The sequence below is a fragment of the Heteronotia binoei genome, chromosome 13 (assembly GCF_032191835.1).
Source record: "Heteronotia binoei isolate CCM8104 ecotype False Entrance Well chromosome 13, APGP_CSIRO_Hbin_v1, whole genome shotgun sequence".
NCBI lineage: Eukaryota > Metazoa > Chordata > Lepidosauria > Squamata > Gekkonidae > Heteronotia > Heteronotia binoei.
Window position 1 is genome coordinate 63,001,399 of NC_083235.1, and position 20,231 is coordinate 63,021,629.

At 44.3% G+C, this 20,231-nt stretch overlaps 1 protein-coding gene across 4 annotated transcripts in view; it reads right to left on the reverse strand.

Moving 5' to 3' along the window:
- Positions 1 to 20,231, reverse strand: part of CSNK1D (casein kinase 1 delta) — a 54,030-nt gene that overhangs the window by 13,191 nt on the left and 20,608 nt on the right. For 3 of the 4 annotated variants that reach the window (XM_060251918.1, XM_060251919.1, XM_060251922.1), the window contains exons 7-8: positions 9,154 to 9,325; positions 6,642 to 6,781 (exon numbers count right to left, since the gene is read on the reverse strand). In XM_060251918.1, the coding sequence (XP_060107901.1) occupies positions 6,642 to 6,781; positions 9,154 to 9,325 (312 nt within the window). Of the gene's footprint in view, positions 1 to 5,643; positions 5,847 to 6,641; positions 6,782 to 9,153; positions 9,326 to 20,231 lie in introns of those variants that run through there. The other variant, XM_060251920.1, reaches the window with a different exon arrangement.

Consider the following 20,231-nt stretch of genomic DNA (forward strand, 5'->3'; position numbering starts at 1 on the left):
ACACAAAATGCAAACCTGTCAGTTTGAAGCACTTTCATTAAATTGGTTCAAAGTATGATGATGATATTGATGATATTGGATTTATATCCCGCCCTCCACTCTGAAGAGTCTCAGAGCGGCTCACAATCTCCTTTACCTTCCTCCCCCACAACAGACACCCTGTGAGGTGGGTGGGGCTGGAGAGGGCTCTCACAGCAGCTGCCCTTTCAAGGACAACCTCTGCCAGACCTATGGCTGACCCAAGGCCATCTCAGCAGGTGCAAGTGGAGGAGTGGGGAATCAAAGCTGGTTCTCCCAGATAAGAGTCCGCACACTTAACCACTACACCAAACTGGTATGTAATCAACCAATTTTAAAAAGATATTAGTTGAATATCTTTTTCTTAAATAATCAAGTGATTAACAAGTCTCACTACTATTTGATCTACGTTTAATAGCTGAAAGCACTATTACATATTCACACATGCTTGCAGGGTCCATGCTGTGTCATTAATTTTCCAGATCAAACAATCCGAATAAAGTGAAATTGTGTCAGAGAACAGAAGGTTGAGCCTGTATACATCTGAGGAATACTGTTCTGAGGAACACGGCCTTTTTAAATCAAAGGGTCTAAAAAACTGACCCATTATCTCTGAACATAAACATGAGTCGTGCAGGAAAATATTAACTTAATAGATTGAACTTTATGTACGTACCTACATGCACTGACTTTTGGCCACAGTTCATGAAAACTTCACATCAGAATTTATGGGAGCCATTTAGCAAAAGAATAACTACCTTGGTTTATCCTTCGCCCAAACACAACACAAAAATTTTGCTAATATACAGAGATGCCCTGGAATAGTGAAATGTTGGTCTAGAAAACATTGGCTGGAAGTTTAGTACCTTTGAAAATGGAAATATTAGCATAAACTGGAAATCATGACAGCTTGCTGAGCTTTAAATGCCCCAATACAAAAGAAAGCAAGTAAGTTCACAGGCTAAAAGAGGCTTTATTTCACGTAATTTGTGTGTTTAAAATAAGCACTTCCTCTTTCTTTTGAGGTCTGCAGGAGCTTGGCTTTAAACGTGGAAGGATAAAAAAGAGTCTCAAAATCTGCCAGCCTCTATACATTCCCACAACATGCCGTCATTCAGACCCTAAGCAGAAATCTCTTTTCTTGCCCCATCCAGCATACATGCCCAGAACGTTAGGTTTGAAGCCAAAGAGTATCATCTTATCCACTAATAGATCTGGAGACTGCATATAGTTAAAGCTGTTTAACAAAATTTGTCCTCATTTTCTAGAGTGGGTGTTAACTTCATTTCGGATTAACAACTGAACATATGAAGCTGCCTTCTACTGAATCAGACCCTCGGTCCATCAAAGTCAGTATTGTCTTCTCAGACTGGCAGCAGCTCTCCAGGGTCTCAAGCTGAGGTTTTTCACACCTATTTGCCTGGACCCTTTTTTGGAGATGCCGGGGATTGAACCTGGGACCTTCTGCTTCCCAAGCAGATGCTCTACCACTGAGCCACCGTCCCTCCCGTATAATTATATATATATATATAATTAATATATTAAGAAGCATATTCAACAGCTACCCTTTACCTACACATGAAGTGAGCTAAAGGCTGCAAAGAAAGCGAAAATGCAGTATGAATGAATTTATAATTGGGGATGAGCACTAACCAGCTTATGAACAAAAGGATTTTAGCTGGTTTGCAAAGTGAAGTTCATGGCAGGTCAACTGGCATGAGCTTTCTACGAACTTTCAAGCCATTCTGCGAATGGATACACTTCCAGACAGAATTTCTCTGCTCAATCAAAATGTTTACCTAACTTAAATGCAATTGTGGGGGAGGGGGGGCAGGAGTTCTCCAGCCTTGGAAACATCAAAAGGGCCCCTCCAAAGTTTAACAGGCACTGTTGGTTGGTAATAAAACAGTTCCCATTCTGTTTTATAGGATCAGAATGCTACACATACCCTCTCTGCACCTTCTCCTCAGCTGTTGGCCGTAAGACAGAGAAGCAGGGAACTTGATAAAAGGTGATTCCGTCTATATAAAAATTTCTGAGTAGTTCCATAAATGTAGTTTTAATTGTTTAAGTTTTATTGTTTTAAATTTGCAACCTAAAACTGTTCTTTTAAATGACTGTTAGCTGAGTCTGCTTGCGGGATAAGATAAAATAACATTTACTTCAGATTGTGAACACCTCTCTCCTGATAGGTTTTAGGTAGACTCAGGGCTCTGAGCCACCCCATCTTTCTGCTCACGCCAAGCAGAAGGGCTTAACTACTGGGTGACTTGACATTTATACCCTTCCACCCCTCTTGATTGTGAACACCTCACCACGGTGGAGACTGGGTGACTAGGTGGACTCAGGGGCTCTGAGCCACCCCGTCTCTCATGCTGAGCAGAGAGGCTTAGCTACTGAATGCCTCGGCTGAGGACCCACATTTTATACTCTCCTGGGGGGAGTTGTGAGAGTTGTGAGCATGCTTCCTTGGTTGCGTTGTGTGGCCAGCATGCCTGCCAAGCTGCTGTGGGGCTACTTTGGGGAGCCTCTGTTGAAACTCTGGGGCTGTTTGTCAGGGATAGGCGTGAGCCAGGAAAATGAAGATTCATCCAGTCCCATGAACTGAGACAAACCTCCCACACTTTGCAAACTAGTTCAGGTTCATGGATCTTTCCTCCCTGTTTTCTGCTGGTGATGGCTCCCTGAGGCCAAAAGAATGGAAGTGGGAGAGAAAGCTTCCAAAACCCATTTAAAGGGAACGTTCCCTTTAAATGAATTTTGACAGCCAGTGCTATGCAGGAGTAGAGGCCAATCAGCAAATTCAATACTTGGCCCCCACTTCTGCATGGTGCCCACTTGCGAAAAAATGATTTAAATGGAACACTTGGAAATTGGGGGTGGGGAGAGAGGGATTGCTGAAATGGCCTGTATCTATTTCAGCTTCTTAGGTTGAAATAGATGCAAACCGTTTCAGTGATCCTTCTCACTCCTTCCTACCACAAACCTCATGAACCTTCAAAACCACACTGATGGTTCTGGGAGGTTCATATAGGGATGGGCATGAACCAAGAGAGGGATTGCTGAAATGGCCTGTATCTATTTCAGCTTCTTAGGTTGAAATAGGTGCAAACCGTTTCAGTGATCCCTCTCACTCCTTCCTACCACAAAACCTCATGAACCTTCAAAACTACACTGATGGTTCTGGGAGGTTCATATAGGGATGGGCATGAACCAAGCCTCATGAACCACAAACCAAGCCCGGGTTGCGATGAATTTTAGTTTGTAATCTGGTTTATACCCAACCCCAATGTCTGCTTTCTGTCCAGAACCTGCCTTTACAAACTTGGGAGGGGGGCTGCTTGCCTTCCTTTCAGTGTCTGGCTGGGAGGAGTCTGTCCAAGTGAAGTTTCCCTGGGAATTTGGTGTCACTGGTTTGTTCCTGAGCCGGTCCATGGACTCCTGCCTGTAACCGCAACTGTCTTTTCCAGACAGACTACCTTTTTTGAGAGTCTGTAATCAGGACCACAGAAACGTAATCCTCCCCCCAGCTTGGAGAGATTGTAGAAGAACGAAAGGCAAGGTGAAGTTTCCTGTGCATTTGGGATGTGTAGTTTTGCAGGGGATCCATTCTATACGCTTTTGAATCTATGCCTGATATTTCCTCCAAAAGAACTTTCCTGGGGGCTTCTTCTTTCACGGGCCATAACTCAAACCCCTGGCAAGTTTGATGTCTCCAGCTTGCACAGAGTCCATTCTAAACACTCCTGAACCTGTATCTGTGATCTCCCCAGAAAGCACTTTCCTGGGGACACCTTCTTTGGGGTGCTGTAACTCAGACTCCATATATCCAAGCCTCACCAAACTTGGCGAGCGGGTAGAGGAGAGCCAGTTAGAAATGCTCTGCACGTTTGGTGTCCCCATCATGCTAGGGGGCTGTTCAACCACATCACAAACCTCACAGCTTTGTTTGGCACCTAAAGTTCATGTTGACTCATGGCTCACAAACCAAGCACACCATGAATCAAACAGCATTTTCCTGGTTTGTGCCCATCCTTGATCATCATGTACAGAATTAAGAATTAGCAGAAAACTTTAAAATCCCTTAAAAACCTTAATATTTAATTCTGCAGATTCTTTTATTTGAATCTAGCAAAAAAATTCTGCCAATAGAATTTTTGTCAGAGTGCAACTTCACTGCTTCAGCAGACACAAATACCATGCCCATAAAATGATGCTTCGGGGGGGGGGGGGGGCGGGGCGGGGCGGGGCAGGGGACCGCCTCCCAAGAACTGTATGAGGTCTGCAGTGGGTGTTGGGCAGTTAACCAAAGTCTTTTCTTTCTCTGCTCGCAGAAAAGTTTTGCAAAATCCAAACCAGTATATTATAATGATATTTTTGCATGTTACTGCAGCTATTTGTGTTGGGTGACAATTTGCATTCCCATGGTACTGCAATCTCATATTCCCCTTTCTAATTTAGGTCTATTGTCTGCTCAACAGACTTTTGTCCTCTGCATCACAGACGAGACTGCTGAGGTTCAAATAATCTGATGTTTGGATCACATATCTTCAACAGCCATCACTAATAGAAGCTTTAAAATGTGGCAACAGTAAGAAAGTAAACAAAAAAAGGCAAAATGTCTAGAGAGATAAGTTTTTATCAATGAACATGGCTTACAAGCTGAAAAATTTTAATCAGTTGTAACAGTCTACTAATTTTTGCTAGGAAGTAGGTTTCCTATAGAACGGTATCTTTTTTTATTTTATTACAATTAATAATCTGTGAACAAACTTGCTTCCATAGATTTTTTGGGGGAATGGTTGATTTGTTACCCAGTAGAACATTTTCAGTTAGTAAAAATGAACCACTGATACAGCAGTTTTGAACTGCTGAGTCATAAACCTGCCAATTCTTCATTTTCTTAACTTACTGTCTAGCAGTCCATCCTCATTCACCGATTTAGAAGTGTGGTAGTCTAAACATCATCCTTCATGACTGTAGTCTAAACATCATCCTTCATTTATGTATTGATCAACCACAGAAGTTTTTGCTTTTTTGGCACCTCCTTGTTTAACATCCAACCACAGACTAACTCGTTAATGCTTCTAAACAGCCTTCTCCTTGACACAGTCTGGCCTACATCTTTAGTGCTGCCTGATTCCTTTCAGTTATACAGGCCTCTCCCATTCACACTTCTCATTACACAGATACACCCTGGCACTAAACTCTAACCAGTAGTCCAGTTATTGTTTCTAAATTCACAGCTGTTTTTAACTGCTATTTTGGACTGGAAAGAGTAAGCCCAAAGAGATGCCATTTTGCCCAGCTCAATATTCCATGTGACGAGTACCTTATCGGTGGTGCCTTCATTAAATGACAAACTGGGGAATGAGGGCTAAAGCAAGTACAAAACCCGAAAGGCTCTTAGTGGTTGATCTGTAGTTTTCTGCAGAAGCATGACCATAAATTTCCAAAGCAAGGAAGGTGGGAGCAACAAAAATGTAATAAAATTGGGCCAACTCTCATTCTGCTTCACAACTATTAATACAAGCATTCACATTACAGCCTTTTATGTGCCTTTTCCCTATAACTCAACTAAAGCATTTTAAGCGCTTGGCATACTTTACAAAAATAGCGCCTACTGCATGGGAAAAGTTATGATTGCAGTTAGCATGTTTGGAGCTCTATGGTCACAGTTCCAAAGTTAAGCAGCCAGTTTACTGCATAGGATGCAGATTCATTCAACTAATCTAGATCAGTTTCACACTTTCAGCAAGGATGCAAGTTCAAAGCTAGTTTGGAAACCATTTTTACTTCTTAAACTTATGCAGAGGATTCTAAAAGTGCTAGAAGAGAAAAGAAAATCAAAGTTGTATGAACAGTACAACTACCTAACACAATTAACAAAGCACACAAAATAGACCTAGTCGTATTTTATCAGACATAATTTCAGACGCACAATGGTTTAAAGGACATCCTTCTCATATCAGGTAGAGACTGCAGACGCTAATAGCAATCAGAAATTAGTAACCATTTCCCACAGAAAGCAATTTGTTTTTAAATACAGTCCATGCTGTCAGTATCTCTGGGGAGGCACATTCTTACAGTTAGACATTCTTACAGTTAGACTGAACAATGCCTCAGTTTATTATTCATCTTTAAAAAGACAGTCTATAGCAAAGATAAGAGGGGACCACTTATTAAATCTCCTTCTCCATAAAATGTAACACATACAAATGGTATTCATTCATATACACAAAGCTTCTGAGAGCTGTTAGAAAAATGATTAGAAAAAATACAAGCTTTGCATCACTTGATAATTCATATAGTGTAACAGAAGTTCCTGAAATCTGTATGCATGTTAAAGACCCAAATACATAAATATCCTAAAACACAAACAAAGGAGGTACTTATCCCTAGATTTTAGCATCCTTTTCAACTACAAAGGGCAAAGAGTTAGGGTCTTTATAAGCGGCTGTTCAGTAATTTTCAGATAGGCTAAAAGAGCTCATATGTAACTGTTAAAAACTGTGAGATGAATTTCTCCATCAGGAATATTTTTATTCTTAAATTTCATTCTGAGGAAGGCTACTAAATTCCTACCTCTTTTCCCACAAAAATTAATCAGAATCATTTTGTACCTGTGAGGTTGACATGCGCGAGGTATCTTGTCGGCCTGTTAAATCAGACGAGGAGATATTGACAGGGGCACCACGATGCAATCGCATACTCACTTTCCGTTCTCGCTCCATTCCAGATACTGGACGAGGAGAGGTGTTTGCTGACAAAATGATTTTTAAAAGTCAAGAACTATACTTGTTGATTGTGTTAAAGTATTACATTTGCTGACCTCTTCAGAGATGAATGTCAGACATTCTGCTGTTCTTAAATATACAGTGCTGAGAAAGGGTCAACAATATTTCAATATTACATACGGTTTAATATACTGAGGGCTATTCAGTACTGCTGTTTGCCAAGAGAACAGACAAGCCATACTTCAAGAACAGGCTAGATATCACAGCTTAAAAGGTTTTTTGGATTGCTTTAAGATATCGTAAGCAAAGTATGAATAACTGAAGATAAAGGTTTCAACCTAGTACTATCATGCTTACCTTAAGTTACAATCACCTAATATGAATCTGAACAGTTTGTGTGACTGCTGAAAATTCTGAGTTTGTGGTTGCTGGGGAACTGCTGTCTGTTTGGTTTGAGTGGCCTGAAGGTGATTGAAGGTGATTGTTGCTGATTGATTAGGAGTGGCTGTGTTCCCCACCCTCTTTGCATTATTAAGCTGCAGCTTGCCAGAGGCTGAGCACATTTCAGAGAGCTCTGAGAGAGAGCAGAGAATAAGTGATAAGGGTGAGGTTTGGCTAAGCAGCTGGGGAAGTCGCTGAGAATTTCTGAGTTTGTGTGACTTCTGAAAATTCTGAGTTTGTGTTTGCTCGGGAACTGCTGTCTGTTTGGTTTGAGTGAGCTGAAGGTGATTGAAGGTGATTGTTGCTGATTGATTAGGAGTGGCTGTGTTCCCCACCCTCTTTGCATTATTAAGCTGCGCCTTGCCAGAGGCGCGAGCCAAAGGGCTCTTGGCCTGTGGCTCTTAGCCTGGGGGCTCTGTAAGGACCAAGAACCCAGATCCCTAATTTCCTTGTGCTCCCAATAAGGTAAGCTGACCCTCTAGAAGGGGAGCCACATAAACAAACAGGATTTGAAAGGGGACTGTATAGTAGAGAAAAAGTACTTTTCTCCCTTTCTCATAATACAAGAACTCGTGGGCATTCGATGAAATTGCTGAGCAGTCGGGTTAAAACGGATAAAAGGAAGTACTTTTTCACCCAAAGGGTGATTAACATGTGGAATTCACTGCCACAGGAGGTGGTGACGGTTACAAGCACAGCCAGCTTCAAGAGGGGGTTAGATAAAAATATGGAGCAGAGGTCCATCAGTGGCTATTAGCCACAGTGTGTATATATATATATATATATATATATATATATATATATATATATATATATATATATATATGTGTGTGTGTGTGTGTGTGTGTGTGTGTGTATAATTTTTTTGGCCACCGTGTGACACAGAGTGTTGGACTGGATGGCCCACTGGCCTGATCCAACATGGCTTCTCTTATGTTCTTATGAACCAAGCAGGATATTTACCCATTTACTGAACAGATGAGCAGCTTCTAGGTTAATACTTGCCACGAACACTAGCATTAAAGCACTGGGGCTTGTTTCTGCTGCCATGTCGTGCCACCTTCTAGCTACATGTATAGCCTTAGAAATGCTGAAACTGTGTTCATACACAGATGCCAGACTGAGCATGGCTTGAGCACTTTGCTGATTAGCCACAAAGTACTTTGGACTTGGTAAGGCTGCATTCCAGAAAAATCCACAGGTTATGAATTGTTGCTGGTTGACTGTTCAGAGTAAAAAAAAAGTCACCTGGCACAGGTAAGCCTTTGGTGCCCCCTGAAGTACCTTTCTGAATCCCAGCCAGGATATTTTACCTGGCTTGAAAACATCTATACAGGGCCATAACCACTATGATAACATGATGCATAACAGAACAAATACACAAGCTAATGAGATAGTTGGGCTTCAAACAGCACCAGTAAAGAAATACTTCTGTACTTCAACCATAAGCTCGCTTCAAATTCTAGCAATAGTGCCAGGCTAACAGAAGCTAGGGTTATTCATGGGTATGAATTACTTTTTTCAAAGTAACTAGGTTGAGGCAACACAAATAAACCTTTATTTGCCGTGTGCGGTTGACAATATTAATGAAGTCATACACAGCAGGGACAGCACTTTGCATGGCTGTATCTCGTAGATGCGGTAGTTGAGAGGAGATTCAATCCAGCCATGTTTACTATATTTTCATTTTGAAAGGCTCTCAAGATCCAGCCCCGTTATAGGAAGCCACACATCCTATTTCTGCATTTGTAAAAGATGAAACATTTATTTCTGAAAAATCAACTAATTTCTCTCTCATACCGAGCAATACAAACAAAGACAATACAAACAAGTACTATGTGCTTCATGTATGGCATGTTTCCTGTCTGAACATGAATCCCAAGGATCGAAGAAGCTGTTCTGTTCCACCCTGCGGCATTCGCCTTTGCATTAGGAGCCAGGGCATTTCACTGCTTACCAGTATGTGAGGTTGGAGTAAGAGGAGTTGGTGGGGCTACATCTTGTGTCCCTCTCAGCCTGCCAGAGGCAGTGGATGGTAAACCACGAACTGCAGGGTTCCGTGTATGTCTCAGTCTTTCTTCTCTCTCTCTCCGCTCACGCTCAGCATCTTCAACGGCTCGGCTGGCACCCTGAAAGATTAACAAGTAATGTGATTGGGGTTGAACTCCCGCGTATCTGTGATGTACTGAATTTATACTGATGTATGTCTTCTCCTGAATTTCAGATGACTGCCTAATTAAAAGCATGTATTCACTATTGTGAGAACTAGCTGCCTCAAGGCAAAATTGCTGAGCTTACCTGCAGTACTGAGAACAAAGTAGGAGCCCAGTAGAACCTTTAAGACCCACAAAGTTTTATTCAGAATGTAAGCTTTCATAAGCATGCATACTTCTTCAGACAGAATGAGATACAGTGAGCAGAGCTACATAGAGCTGGTGGGCAGTAGTTAAGAATGCAAAGTAGTACAAAGTTAGAATCCAATGGCAAAATAGTGAAATTAACAAACTGAAAGAGCATTTGGTCTGGATAGCATTTGCATGGGAAACCAACAGCAGGAAGCACCCGCCCCCTCCGCAAACCCAGCGCTTCGCAAGCGCTGGCTGTGGAGGGGGCGGCGTGCTTTCTCCCTGCTTGCCTGCCTGGCTTCAGCGCTGATGCTTAAAGCAAGCGCCGGGATCAGAGGGCGGAGGGAGCGATCCTGGCGCTTGCTGTAAGCGTCAGAGCTGGAGCCAGGCAGGCAGGGGCGGGAAGCGCCAGGACGGAGGCAGCGGATCACCCCCCACCCGGGAGGAACGTACGTATGGTACCTTCGCTCCATAAGACGCTTTCCCCCCCACTTTTTTGGGAGGAAAAGGTGCGTCTTATGGTGCGAAAAATACGGTACTTTTTCAATCTCATTCCCATTCTTACAATAGATAAACCAATGTCTAATAATATTTTCACTGTTCAGGAGGAGAAAATAAAGTTTCCAAAGAGACTAACATATAGTAACCACTGTTCCCTCTAAGCTGAGTTAGCGTGAGCTAGTTCAGATTTTTAGCCTCCAGCTCACACATTTTTGTCTTAGCTCAGGAAGGATGACCCCAGAACACAATAAGAACATAAGAGAAGCCATGTTGGATCAGGCCAATAGCCCATCCAGTCCAACACTGTGTGTCACACAGTGGCCAAAAACTCTCTCACTCTCTCTCTCTCTCTATATATATATACACACACACACACACACATACACACACACACACACACACATATATATACACACACACACATATATACACACTGTGGCTAATAGCCACTGATGGACCTCTGCTCCACATTTTTATCTAACCCCCTCTTGAAGCTGTCTATGCTTGTAGCCGCCACCACCTCCTGTGGCAGTGAATTCCACATGTTAATCACCCTTTGGGTGAAGAAGTACTTCCTTTTATCCGTTTAAATCATTCTAGTTGCCCTTTTCTGGACTTTTTCCAATGCTATAATATCCTTTTTGAGGTGCGGTGACCAGAATTGCACACAGTACTCCAAATGAGACCACGCCATCGATTTATACAGGGGCATTATGATACTGGCTGATTTGTTTTCAATTCCCTTCCTAATAATTCCCAGCATGGCGTTGGCCTTTTTTACTGCAATCGCACACTGTCTTGACATTTTCAGTGAGTTATCTACCACGACCCCAAGATCTGTCTTTTGGTCAGTCTCTGCCAGTTCACACCCCATCAACTTGTATTTGTAGCTGAGATTCTTGGCCCCAATGTGCATTACTTTGCACTTGGCCACATTGAACCTCATCTGCCACGTTGATGCCCACTCACCCAGCCTCAACAGATCCCTTTGGAGTGCCTCACAATCCTCTCTGGTTCTCACCACCCTGAACAATTTAGTGTCATCTGCAAACTTGGCCACTTCACTGCTCACTCCCAACTTCAAACCATTTATGAACACGTTAAAGAGCATGGGACCCAGTACTGAGCCCTGCGGCACCCCACTGCTTACTGTCCTCCACTGCGAAGACTGCCCATTTATATTCACTCTCTGCTTCCTATTAATTAGCCAGTTTTTGATCCACAAGAGGACCTATCCTTTTACTCCATGACTCTCGAGCTTTCTAAGGAGCCTTTGATGAGGAACTGTATCAAAAGCTTTATGGAAGTCAAGGTAAACGACATCTATTGGATCTCCTTTGTCCACATGTTTGTTCACCCCCTCAAAGAACTGTAACAGGTTAGTGAGGCAAGATCTTCCCTTACAGAACCCATGCTGAGTCTTCCTCAATAACCCGTGTTCATCAATGTGCCAACTCATTCTGTCCTTGATAATGGTTTCTACCAACTTTCTCGGTATTGAAGTCAGACTGATTGGCCCATAATCTCCTGGATCTCTGGAACCCTTTTTAAAGATGGGGGTGACATTAGCTACCTTCCAGTCCTCAGGAACGGAGGCAGATTTCAATGAAAGATTACATATTTTTGTCAGAAGATCCACAAGTTCAACTTTGAGTTCTTTCAGAACTCTTGGATGTATGCCATCCGGACCTGGTGACTTATTAGTTTTTAATTCATCTATCAGTTTTAGGACCTCCTCTCTTGTCACCTCAATCTGACTCAGGTCTTTCAACACCCCTTCCAAAATTAGTGATTCTGGAGCGGGCAAACACTTCTCGTCTTCCACAGTGAAGACAGAGGCAAAAAATGCATTCAGCTTCTCAGCCATTTCCCTATCCTCCTTCAGTAATCCTTTTACCCCTTGGTCATCCAAGGGCCCCACTGCCTCCCTGGCTGGTTTCCTGCTTCTAATATATTTGAAGAAATTTTTATTGTTGGTCTTTATGTTTTTTGCAATATGCTCCTCATAGTCCCTTTTTGCCTGCCTGATCACAGTCTTGCATTTGATTTGCCACAGCCTGTGCTCCCTTTTATTAATCTCACTTGGACTAGCTTTCCACCACTTAAAGGAGTCCTTCTTACCTTTTACAGCTTCCATTACTTTGTTTGTTAACCATGCAGGCCTTTTCTTATACCTGTTTGTGCCTTTCCTAACTTCCAAGCTTCCCCAACGTTTTGACTGTATTTACCTTTCCTTTCAGTTTCCTCTTCACATGCCTCCTCATCTCAGAGAATTTACCCCTTTTAAAGTTAAACGTGGTTGTGCTGGTCTTTTGGGGCAACTCTGTTTATAAAAATGGTGAAATCAATAACGTTATGGTCACTGCTCCCAAGCGGCGCGATAACTTTTACATCTCTCACCAAGTCTTAGGCATTACTTTGGCCCAAACCCAGGATCGCCCCACCCCTGGTAGGTTCTGAGACCATCTGCTCCATAGCACAGTCACTGAGGGCATCAAGAAACTCAAAATCTCTTTCTCTCAACCAGAACACATATAGACCCAATCAATCTGCGGGTAATTAAAATCACCTATTACGGCACAGTTTTTACGTTTAGCCACTATCTTTAATCCTTCCATCATATTATAATCATCCTCTATCTTTTGATTTGGTGGGCGATAAACTCCCCTAGTTAAATTTCCTTTTGGACCCTCTATTTCAACCCAAAGCATTTCTAGAAGGGAATCTAATTCTCTGACCTCAGTCTTACTGGACTGTATACCCTCTCTGACATACAGAGCCACCCCACCTCCAACCCTTCCCTCCATATCCTTCCGATATAACTTATATCCAGGAATCACTGTGTCCCACTGATTCTCCTCATTCCACCAAGTTTCTGAAATTCCCACAATGTCTATGTTTTCTCCCAACACTAAACATTCCAACTCACCAATTTTACTTCGATCACTTCTAGCATTTGCATACAAACATCTATAATTTCCCAGGCAAGCTAGGCCGCAACTTTCCTCCTGCCGCCTCGAGACTTTGGCAGACAGTCCATACTGTTTGTCACCATCTCAGTGGACAACTCTGATCCATTACCCGGTAGAAAAGTAACAGCTAACCCTTCATCTCTTTGAGATGAGTCATCCCGAACCAGAGACATTTAATCTCCTGTCGGCTTTCCCCCAAGATTTAGTTTAAAAACTGCTCTGCCACCTTTTTGATTTTAAGCGCCAGCAGCCTGGTTGCATCTGGGGACAAGTGGAAACCATCTCTTTTGTACAGTTCCCGCTTGTTCCAGAAAGCATCCCAGTGCCTAACAAACTTAAACCCTTCCTCCCTACACCATCGTCTCATCCACACATTGAGACTTCTAATTTGTGCCTGTCTCTCCTGCCCTGCACGTGGAACAGGTAGCACTTCTGAGAAGGCTACCTTGGATGTCCTGGACTTAAGTCTCCTGCCTAGCAGTCTAAAGTTTTCCTGCAGGACCTCACAACTGCATTTCCCCACATTGTTGGTGCCAACATGTACCACAACCACTGGCTCCTCCCCAGCACTGTCTATCAGCCTATCTACTACATGTGTAATGTCCACTACCTTCGAACCAGGCAGGCAAGTCACCATATGATCAGTATGCGGTTTTGCCACCCAGCTACTTGCCTAAGGATCAAATCACCAACTTCCACCCCACCCCCGCGCAGGGATGCTTCCTTGGCGCGAAAGGATACCCGCTTACGAACTGAAGAAGAGGTCCCTTCTGAGGGCGCATTCCCCTTATCCTCAGCCCAGTGCCCTGTTCCCTCTCGACCCTCATGGTCCCTGGCAGCAATGGGGCTGCCACGTTCAGAGCGGGGCTCATCTAATACGGCTCCGAGAATCTTCCCCGAGTGTCTGACTGTCTCTGCTTCTCCAGGTCAGTCACCACGGCCTCAAGGGTACGAACTCGTTCCCTGAGGACCAGGAGCTCCTTGCACTGAGCACACACCCAAGGCTTCTGAACTAAAAAAATATATAAAATTTCTTTAAGGTGCAAAATATATTAACAGACAAGACCTGTGAAGGATTTAAAATAAAGAACTATTCTTTTCCAGCTAAATAACACATTTGAAGGCATAATTACCAAAGTTTCAGCAAACACAGAATGCTTGGTAGTCACAAAGTGAGACAAGGCCTTCAGCCTTCAGGAACAGATGAATTGTTCACAGCCATAGGCAAAGACAGAGGTCTAAAATGACCTCGGGTCCCAGGCTAGCCGCTTACCCACAACTGTAAGGAATTCTCCAATCGGAAAGCAGTAAGAGACTGGAGTACCAGCTTTCCCAGGTGCTGACGATTTCACTGAAGGTCATTACCAATTATCTCTTTGTGAGAGCGTTGTTTTCTCAACCAAGACGCCTAACACAGGAACCTAAGAAGATAGGCCTAGGGTAACCAAAGTTACCCCATGCCTCAGTGAGCAGGCAGCCACCTGGAGCTTTAGGTTGCCCTCTTCATTCGTCCAGCCTTGCTATGGCTGCCTCCTCCTTTCCTGACACTTCAGTTGGGAAGAGGGCTCTAATTTTTTCATTTTGTTGCTGCAGCTGCTCTTTTTTTGTTGTTGTTGCCAGTACCACAGTATTGATTGATTGACTGTCAATTCATTCGGCCAATGACCAGTACAAATCAAAAGCAAAAACTATTCAGTAAAACATTTAAGAATAAAATTGATCTAAATATAACAGGAGTATCTCTACAATGTAACGTTTAAAATCCATACATAACTTAAAATCTGGACCTATTATGTAGCTTTAAAATCTAGAATCTATACCTAAAATTTCACACTTGAATTCTACAAGCTGCTGAGAAAAATTTAGCACAGCTAATAGTGACCTGTGGATTCGCACCTATCAAAAGCTTCCTTAAAATATCTGCATCAGAACAATCTAGGTAATTATTAAGCAGAGGGGAAATTATATTAGATCGAACTTCCTGATAAAAACAACAAAACAGTACATATTCTATAGATTCCACCTCATCAGTGCCACACGAACAGGTTCTCTCCTTCATGGGAGTTTTTTTTTAAATCTCCCATCTGTAACTGCAGATGGGAGGGCTTGCCATCTTGTCAAGGTGAAAGCCCTCCGTTGACTAGGTACCTCCAAAATGGAGAGGTAGGGTGCTGGGGCTACCACATATTTTAGCTTCTCTGGAAATAGGAAATTTGGGGTATTATTGCTATCCCTTTGGCGCTCTATATCAAGCAATCTTTGTTTAATCATTGATCTTGCTTGATCATAACCCCTTTGTAAAACAAATTCCATAGTAGTCAAACCATTTGTCCCTTGTTCCGGCTTCATGACACTTTTTTCTGGAAACTTCTTGAGTTCTAAGTTAGCTAAATTTCTTAGGTTTTGGATAATTACAGCTTGCCGTACAGGATGTGGCTTGGAGCAGAGCTTTAGCCTCCTATCCACGTGGTAGGGCTATCCAAACTGGATCGGCCTTCAACAACTCCAATAGGAAGCTATGCAAAATTTGCATAGCCCTACCTGAGTGAACAGAGGCATGACTCAGCCAGCATGGATGACTTCCCCCATTGCAGGAGAAAGTGTTTTTACTCTATTGAACGATGTCCTTGATATGCTGAATGCAAGACAGCATTCAAATGTCACAGCCAAATCTGCTTATTTGCAATGGTTGTTTTCTCCTCTGTGCAGTGCCGCTGAAAACCTGCTTCGACTTCCCATTTGCTGTGACATTCAAATGCAGGTGGCTTAACAGCAGCTGAACGTGGCCAAAGAAATTCCACAGTGCATCCATATTTGCAATTGTGACAAAACAGCAGTTCCCCTGAAACTGCTACAATTTTGTAACTGCTAGTCAATAAATGGGGAGTCTGGACACAAGGTGGAATAAAGGATTTAGAGCACAATCCTAAACAGATCTACTCAGAGGCTTACTCCCAGGAAAATGTTTTTTAGGATTGTGCCGTTATTGTTTTGCCAGTGCCTACATGATAGATGTTAATGTTATGGTGAAACTGGAGAGGAGAATAATGCCAAGAAGGTTCAAAGCATTTATCTACCTTTGCTAACCACTGAATGAAACAAACACTTTTAGGAAGGCCTGCAGCCAGAGAGATAGGCAGCATTGTCAGCATAAACAGACAGCTACCACTAACTGACAGAATACTGCTAAGGAAGAGAGAGAACTTTACAACTCAGTTGCTATGCCTGCTATGATCTAAGGTGCAGAGTGATGGTTAGCTGATGTTTAACATCTCTCTTCGTAATCATATCCCAGCAGAGGAACTACAACATAAAATGGGTGTGGTAAAGTTGATACACGCCACCTATGATGTAGACTAGGGATGGGCACAAACCAATCCACAAATCACGATTCATGCACTAATTGGCCCAATTTGTGATTTGTTATGAACTAGTTTGTTTGCTCACTCTGTGTCCAAACTGGAAAATGAACTGCCTTTTTCCCACAGTGGTTCATTTTGGCAGTTTCATTTTCCCAGACAGCCTTATTTATTTATTTATTATTTATTACCTTCCGTTTATATCCCGCCCTCTCCAGAAGCGGACTCAGGGCGGCTCACAACATCATAAAATACAATCAATCCATAAAACACATAAAACCATAATTTACATCTCTCTCTCTCGGCTTGGCTTCGCGAACGAAGATTTAAGAAGGGTGCAATAGTCCACGTTTGCTGCAGGCTCGCTGGTGGCTGACAAGACCAATGTGGGACAGGCAGGTCCGGCCACAGCGGCTGCAGGGAAAAGTCTGATTTAGGGTTGGTCCTGTAGCAGTGCGATTCTTCCTCAATCTCCTTTTGTCCTCAAGACCAGCTATGCGTGCGTTCTCAAAGGAAGAGACAGCCTGGTGGATGGTGTGCCTCCATGCTTTGCGATCTGAGGCTAGGTCAGACCACTGGTGATGGTTGATGTGACAGGTGCTAAGGGATTTCTTCAAGGAGTCCTTGTACCTCTTCTTTGGTGCCCCTCTATTTCGATGGCCGGTGGAGAGTTCGCCATACAGGGCAATCTTGGGAAGGCGGTGGTTTTCCATCCTAGAAATATGCCCTGCCCAGCGCAGCTGCGTCTTCAACAGCAGTGCCTCGATGCTGGTAACCTCTGCCCGCTTGAGGACTTCAGTGTTGGTCACAAAGTCACTCCAGTGGATGTTGAGGATGGTGCGAAGGCAGCGCTGATGAAAGCGCTCAAGGAGTCGCAGGTGATGACGGTATAAAACCCACGATTCGGAGCCATAGATGAGGGTTGTCATCACAACCGCTTTGTAAACATTGATCTTTGTGCCTTTTTTCAGATGCTTGTTGCTCCACACTCTTTTGTGCAGTCGGCCAAATGCACGGTTTGCCTTTGCCAGCCTGTTGTCAATCTCCTTGTCGATCTTGGCATCTGAGGAGATGATGCACCCCAGGTAGCTGAACTGCTGGACTGTCTTCAGAACTGATTCACCCACAGTGATGCAGGGAGGGTGATAATCTTCCTGGGGTGCAGGCTGGTGGAGAACTTCTGTCTTCTTCAGACTAACTTCTAGGCCGAATAGCTTGGCAGCCTCTGCAAAGCAGGACGTCATATGCTGCAGAGCTGATACCGAGTGGGAGACGAGTGCAGCATCATCAGCAAACAGTAGCTCTCGGATGAGTTTTTCCATTGTCTTGGAGTGTGCCTTTAGTCGCCTCAGGTTGAACAGGCTGCCATCGGTGCGATAGCGGATGTAGACACCATCGTCCTCATCTAGATCTACTGCGGCTCTTTGAAGCATCATGCTAAAGAAGATCGTAAAGAGAGTTGGCGCGAGAACGCAGCCTTGCTTTACACCTGTGCCTATTGGGAAGGGCTCCGAGAGGTCGTTGCAGTGTCTGACTTGGCCTCGCTGGTCTTCGTGTAGCTGGATGATCATGCTGAGGAACCTTGGGGGACATCCTAAACGTTCCAAGATTTGCCACAGGCCTTTCCTGCTAACGGTATCGAAAGCTTTGGTAAGGTCGACAAAAGTCACATACAGACCCTTGTTCTGTTCCCTGCATTTCTCTTGGAGCTGCCTGAGAACAAATACCATGTCGGTGGTGCTCCTGTTAGCTCTGAAGCCGCACTGGCTCTCTGGGAGGAGTTCTTCTGCAATGGTGGGCACCAGTCTGTTCAGGAGTATTCTGGCAAGGATTTTGCCTGCGATGGAGAGCAGGGTTATCCCCCGGTAGTTGGAGCAGTCTGACTTTTCCCCTTTGTTCTTGTATAGGGTGATGATGATTGCATCGCGAAAGTCCTGTGGTAATTTGCCTTGCTCCCAGCAGGTGACAAGTACTTTGTGAAGTGAGCTATGTAGTACTGTGCCCCCATGCTTCCAGATCTCTGGTGGAATTCCATCAACTCCTGCTGCCTTGCCACTTTTCAGTTGCTTGATGGCTTTAACAGTCTCTTCTAGGGTGGGGATCTCATCCAACTCTGTTTTCACCGGTTGAAGTGGGGTGAGGTGGATTGCTGAATCTTGAACTACGCGGTTGGCACTGAAGAGAACCTGAAAATACTCCGACCACCGGTTCAGTATGGATGCCTTGTCTGTGAGGAGCACTTGGCCGTCTGCACTATGCAAGGGACTCTGAGCCTGATATGATGGACCATATACTGCCTTCAGGGCTTCGTAGAACCCTCTTAAATCACCAGTGTCTGCACACAGCTGGGTTCTCTCTGCGAGCTTGGTCCACCACTCGTTCTGAATGTCTCGAAGCTTGCGCTGGAGGTTGCTACATGCAGCGCGAAAGGTTGCTTTTTTCCCAGGACAGGAGGGCTGAGCAAGATGTGCTTGGTAGGCAGATCTCTTTTTTGCCAGTAATTCTTGGATCTCTTGATTGTTCTCATCAAACCAGTCCTTGTTCTTCCTTGTGGAGAACCCGAGGACTTCTTCAGAGATCTGCAGGACGGTAGTTTTTAGGTGTTCCCAGAGTGCTTCTGGAGAAGGGTCTGTGGGGCAACTGAGGTCCTCAATTCTTGACTGGAGTTTTGCCTGGAAGGCAGCTTTAACTTCGGCTGACTGAAGGCTGCCAACCTGAAACTTCCTCCGAGGGATACCTCCTCTCCTGGGTGTGGGTTTAAAGTGAAGACGGAGATTGCAGCGTACAAGACGATGATCCGTATGACATTCTGCGCTGGGCATTACTCGGGTGTGTAAGACATCTCGAAGGTCTCTCTGGCGCACCAGAATGTAGTCGATAAGGTGCCAATGCTTGGACCGTGGGTGCATCCAGGTTGTCTTCAGACTGTTCTTCTGCTGGAAGATAGTGTTGGTGATGGTGAGCTGGTGCTCCATGCAGAATTCTAGCAGGAGGCGCCCGTTGTCATTGCAGTTGCCAATGCCGTGTTTGCCAAGTACTCCTTTCCAGGCTTCCGAGTCTTTACCTACTCTGGCATTGAAGTCGCCAAGGATGATCACCTTGTCCTCTGTAGGGGTCTTCCGTACGAGGTTGCGTAGATCAGCATAGAACTTGTTCTTTTCTGCAGGATCTGCTTGAAGGGTTGGGGCATACACACTGAAGAGTGTTGCATGCTGCTTGTTTTGAAGTGGGAGGCGCATGGACATGATGCGATCTGAGTGACCGGTTGGAAGGTTTTCGAGTTTGGAGGCAATGGAGTTCCTGACCATGAAGCCAACGCCAGAAAGGCGGCTCTCAGCCTTTGACTTACCTGACCAGTAGAGGGTATAGCCAGCACCGTGTTCTTGAAGACTACCTTCCTCAGGGAAATGGACCTCACTGAGAGCTGCTATGTCGATATTCAACCTGAGAAGTTCGTGGGCAACTAGAGCAGAGCGTCGTTCAGGGCGACCACTGCCTACTGTGTCAAGCATGGTTCTGATGTTCCAACATGCAAGCTTTAGTCTTTGCACACTTTGTGAGGCAGGTGCATGCCTTTTCTTTGTTGTTATTTTTCGACCGCAAGTAAGGATGCCCGTTGACCGCGGCTAGCCAACTGGGGTGGGGGAGACGAGCTTTGTTTAGGCCACCTTTTCTAGGCCCCTCTCCGTGTGGAGCAAGCAGTGCTGTCCCTAGATAAGGCTGCTTGGTCGTTCAGGGTGCTGCCGAAAGATGCTTTCGTCTCCGGGTTAGCATCAGGCGACCAATATCCTGAACCGCCTACATGCAGGATCGGGACTGCGGCTTCCAGTGGCACCTTCCACCTGCCGTTTCGCCCCT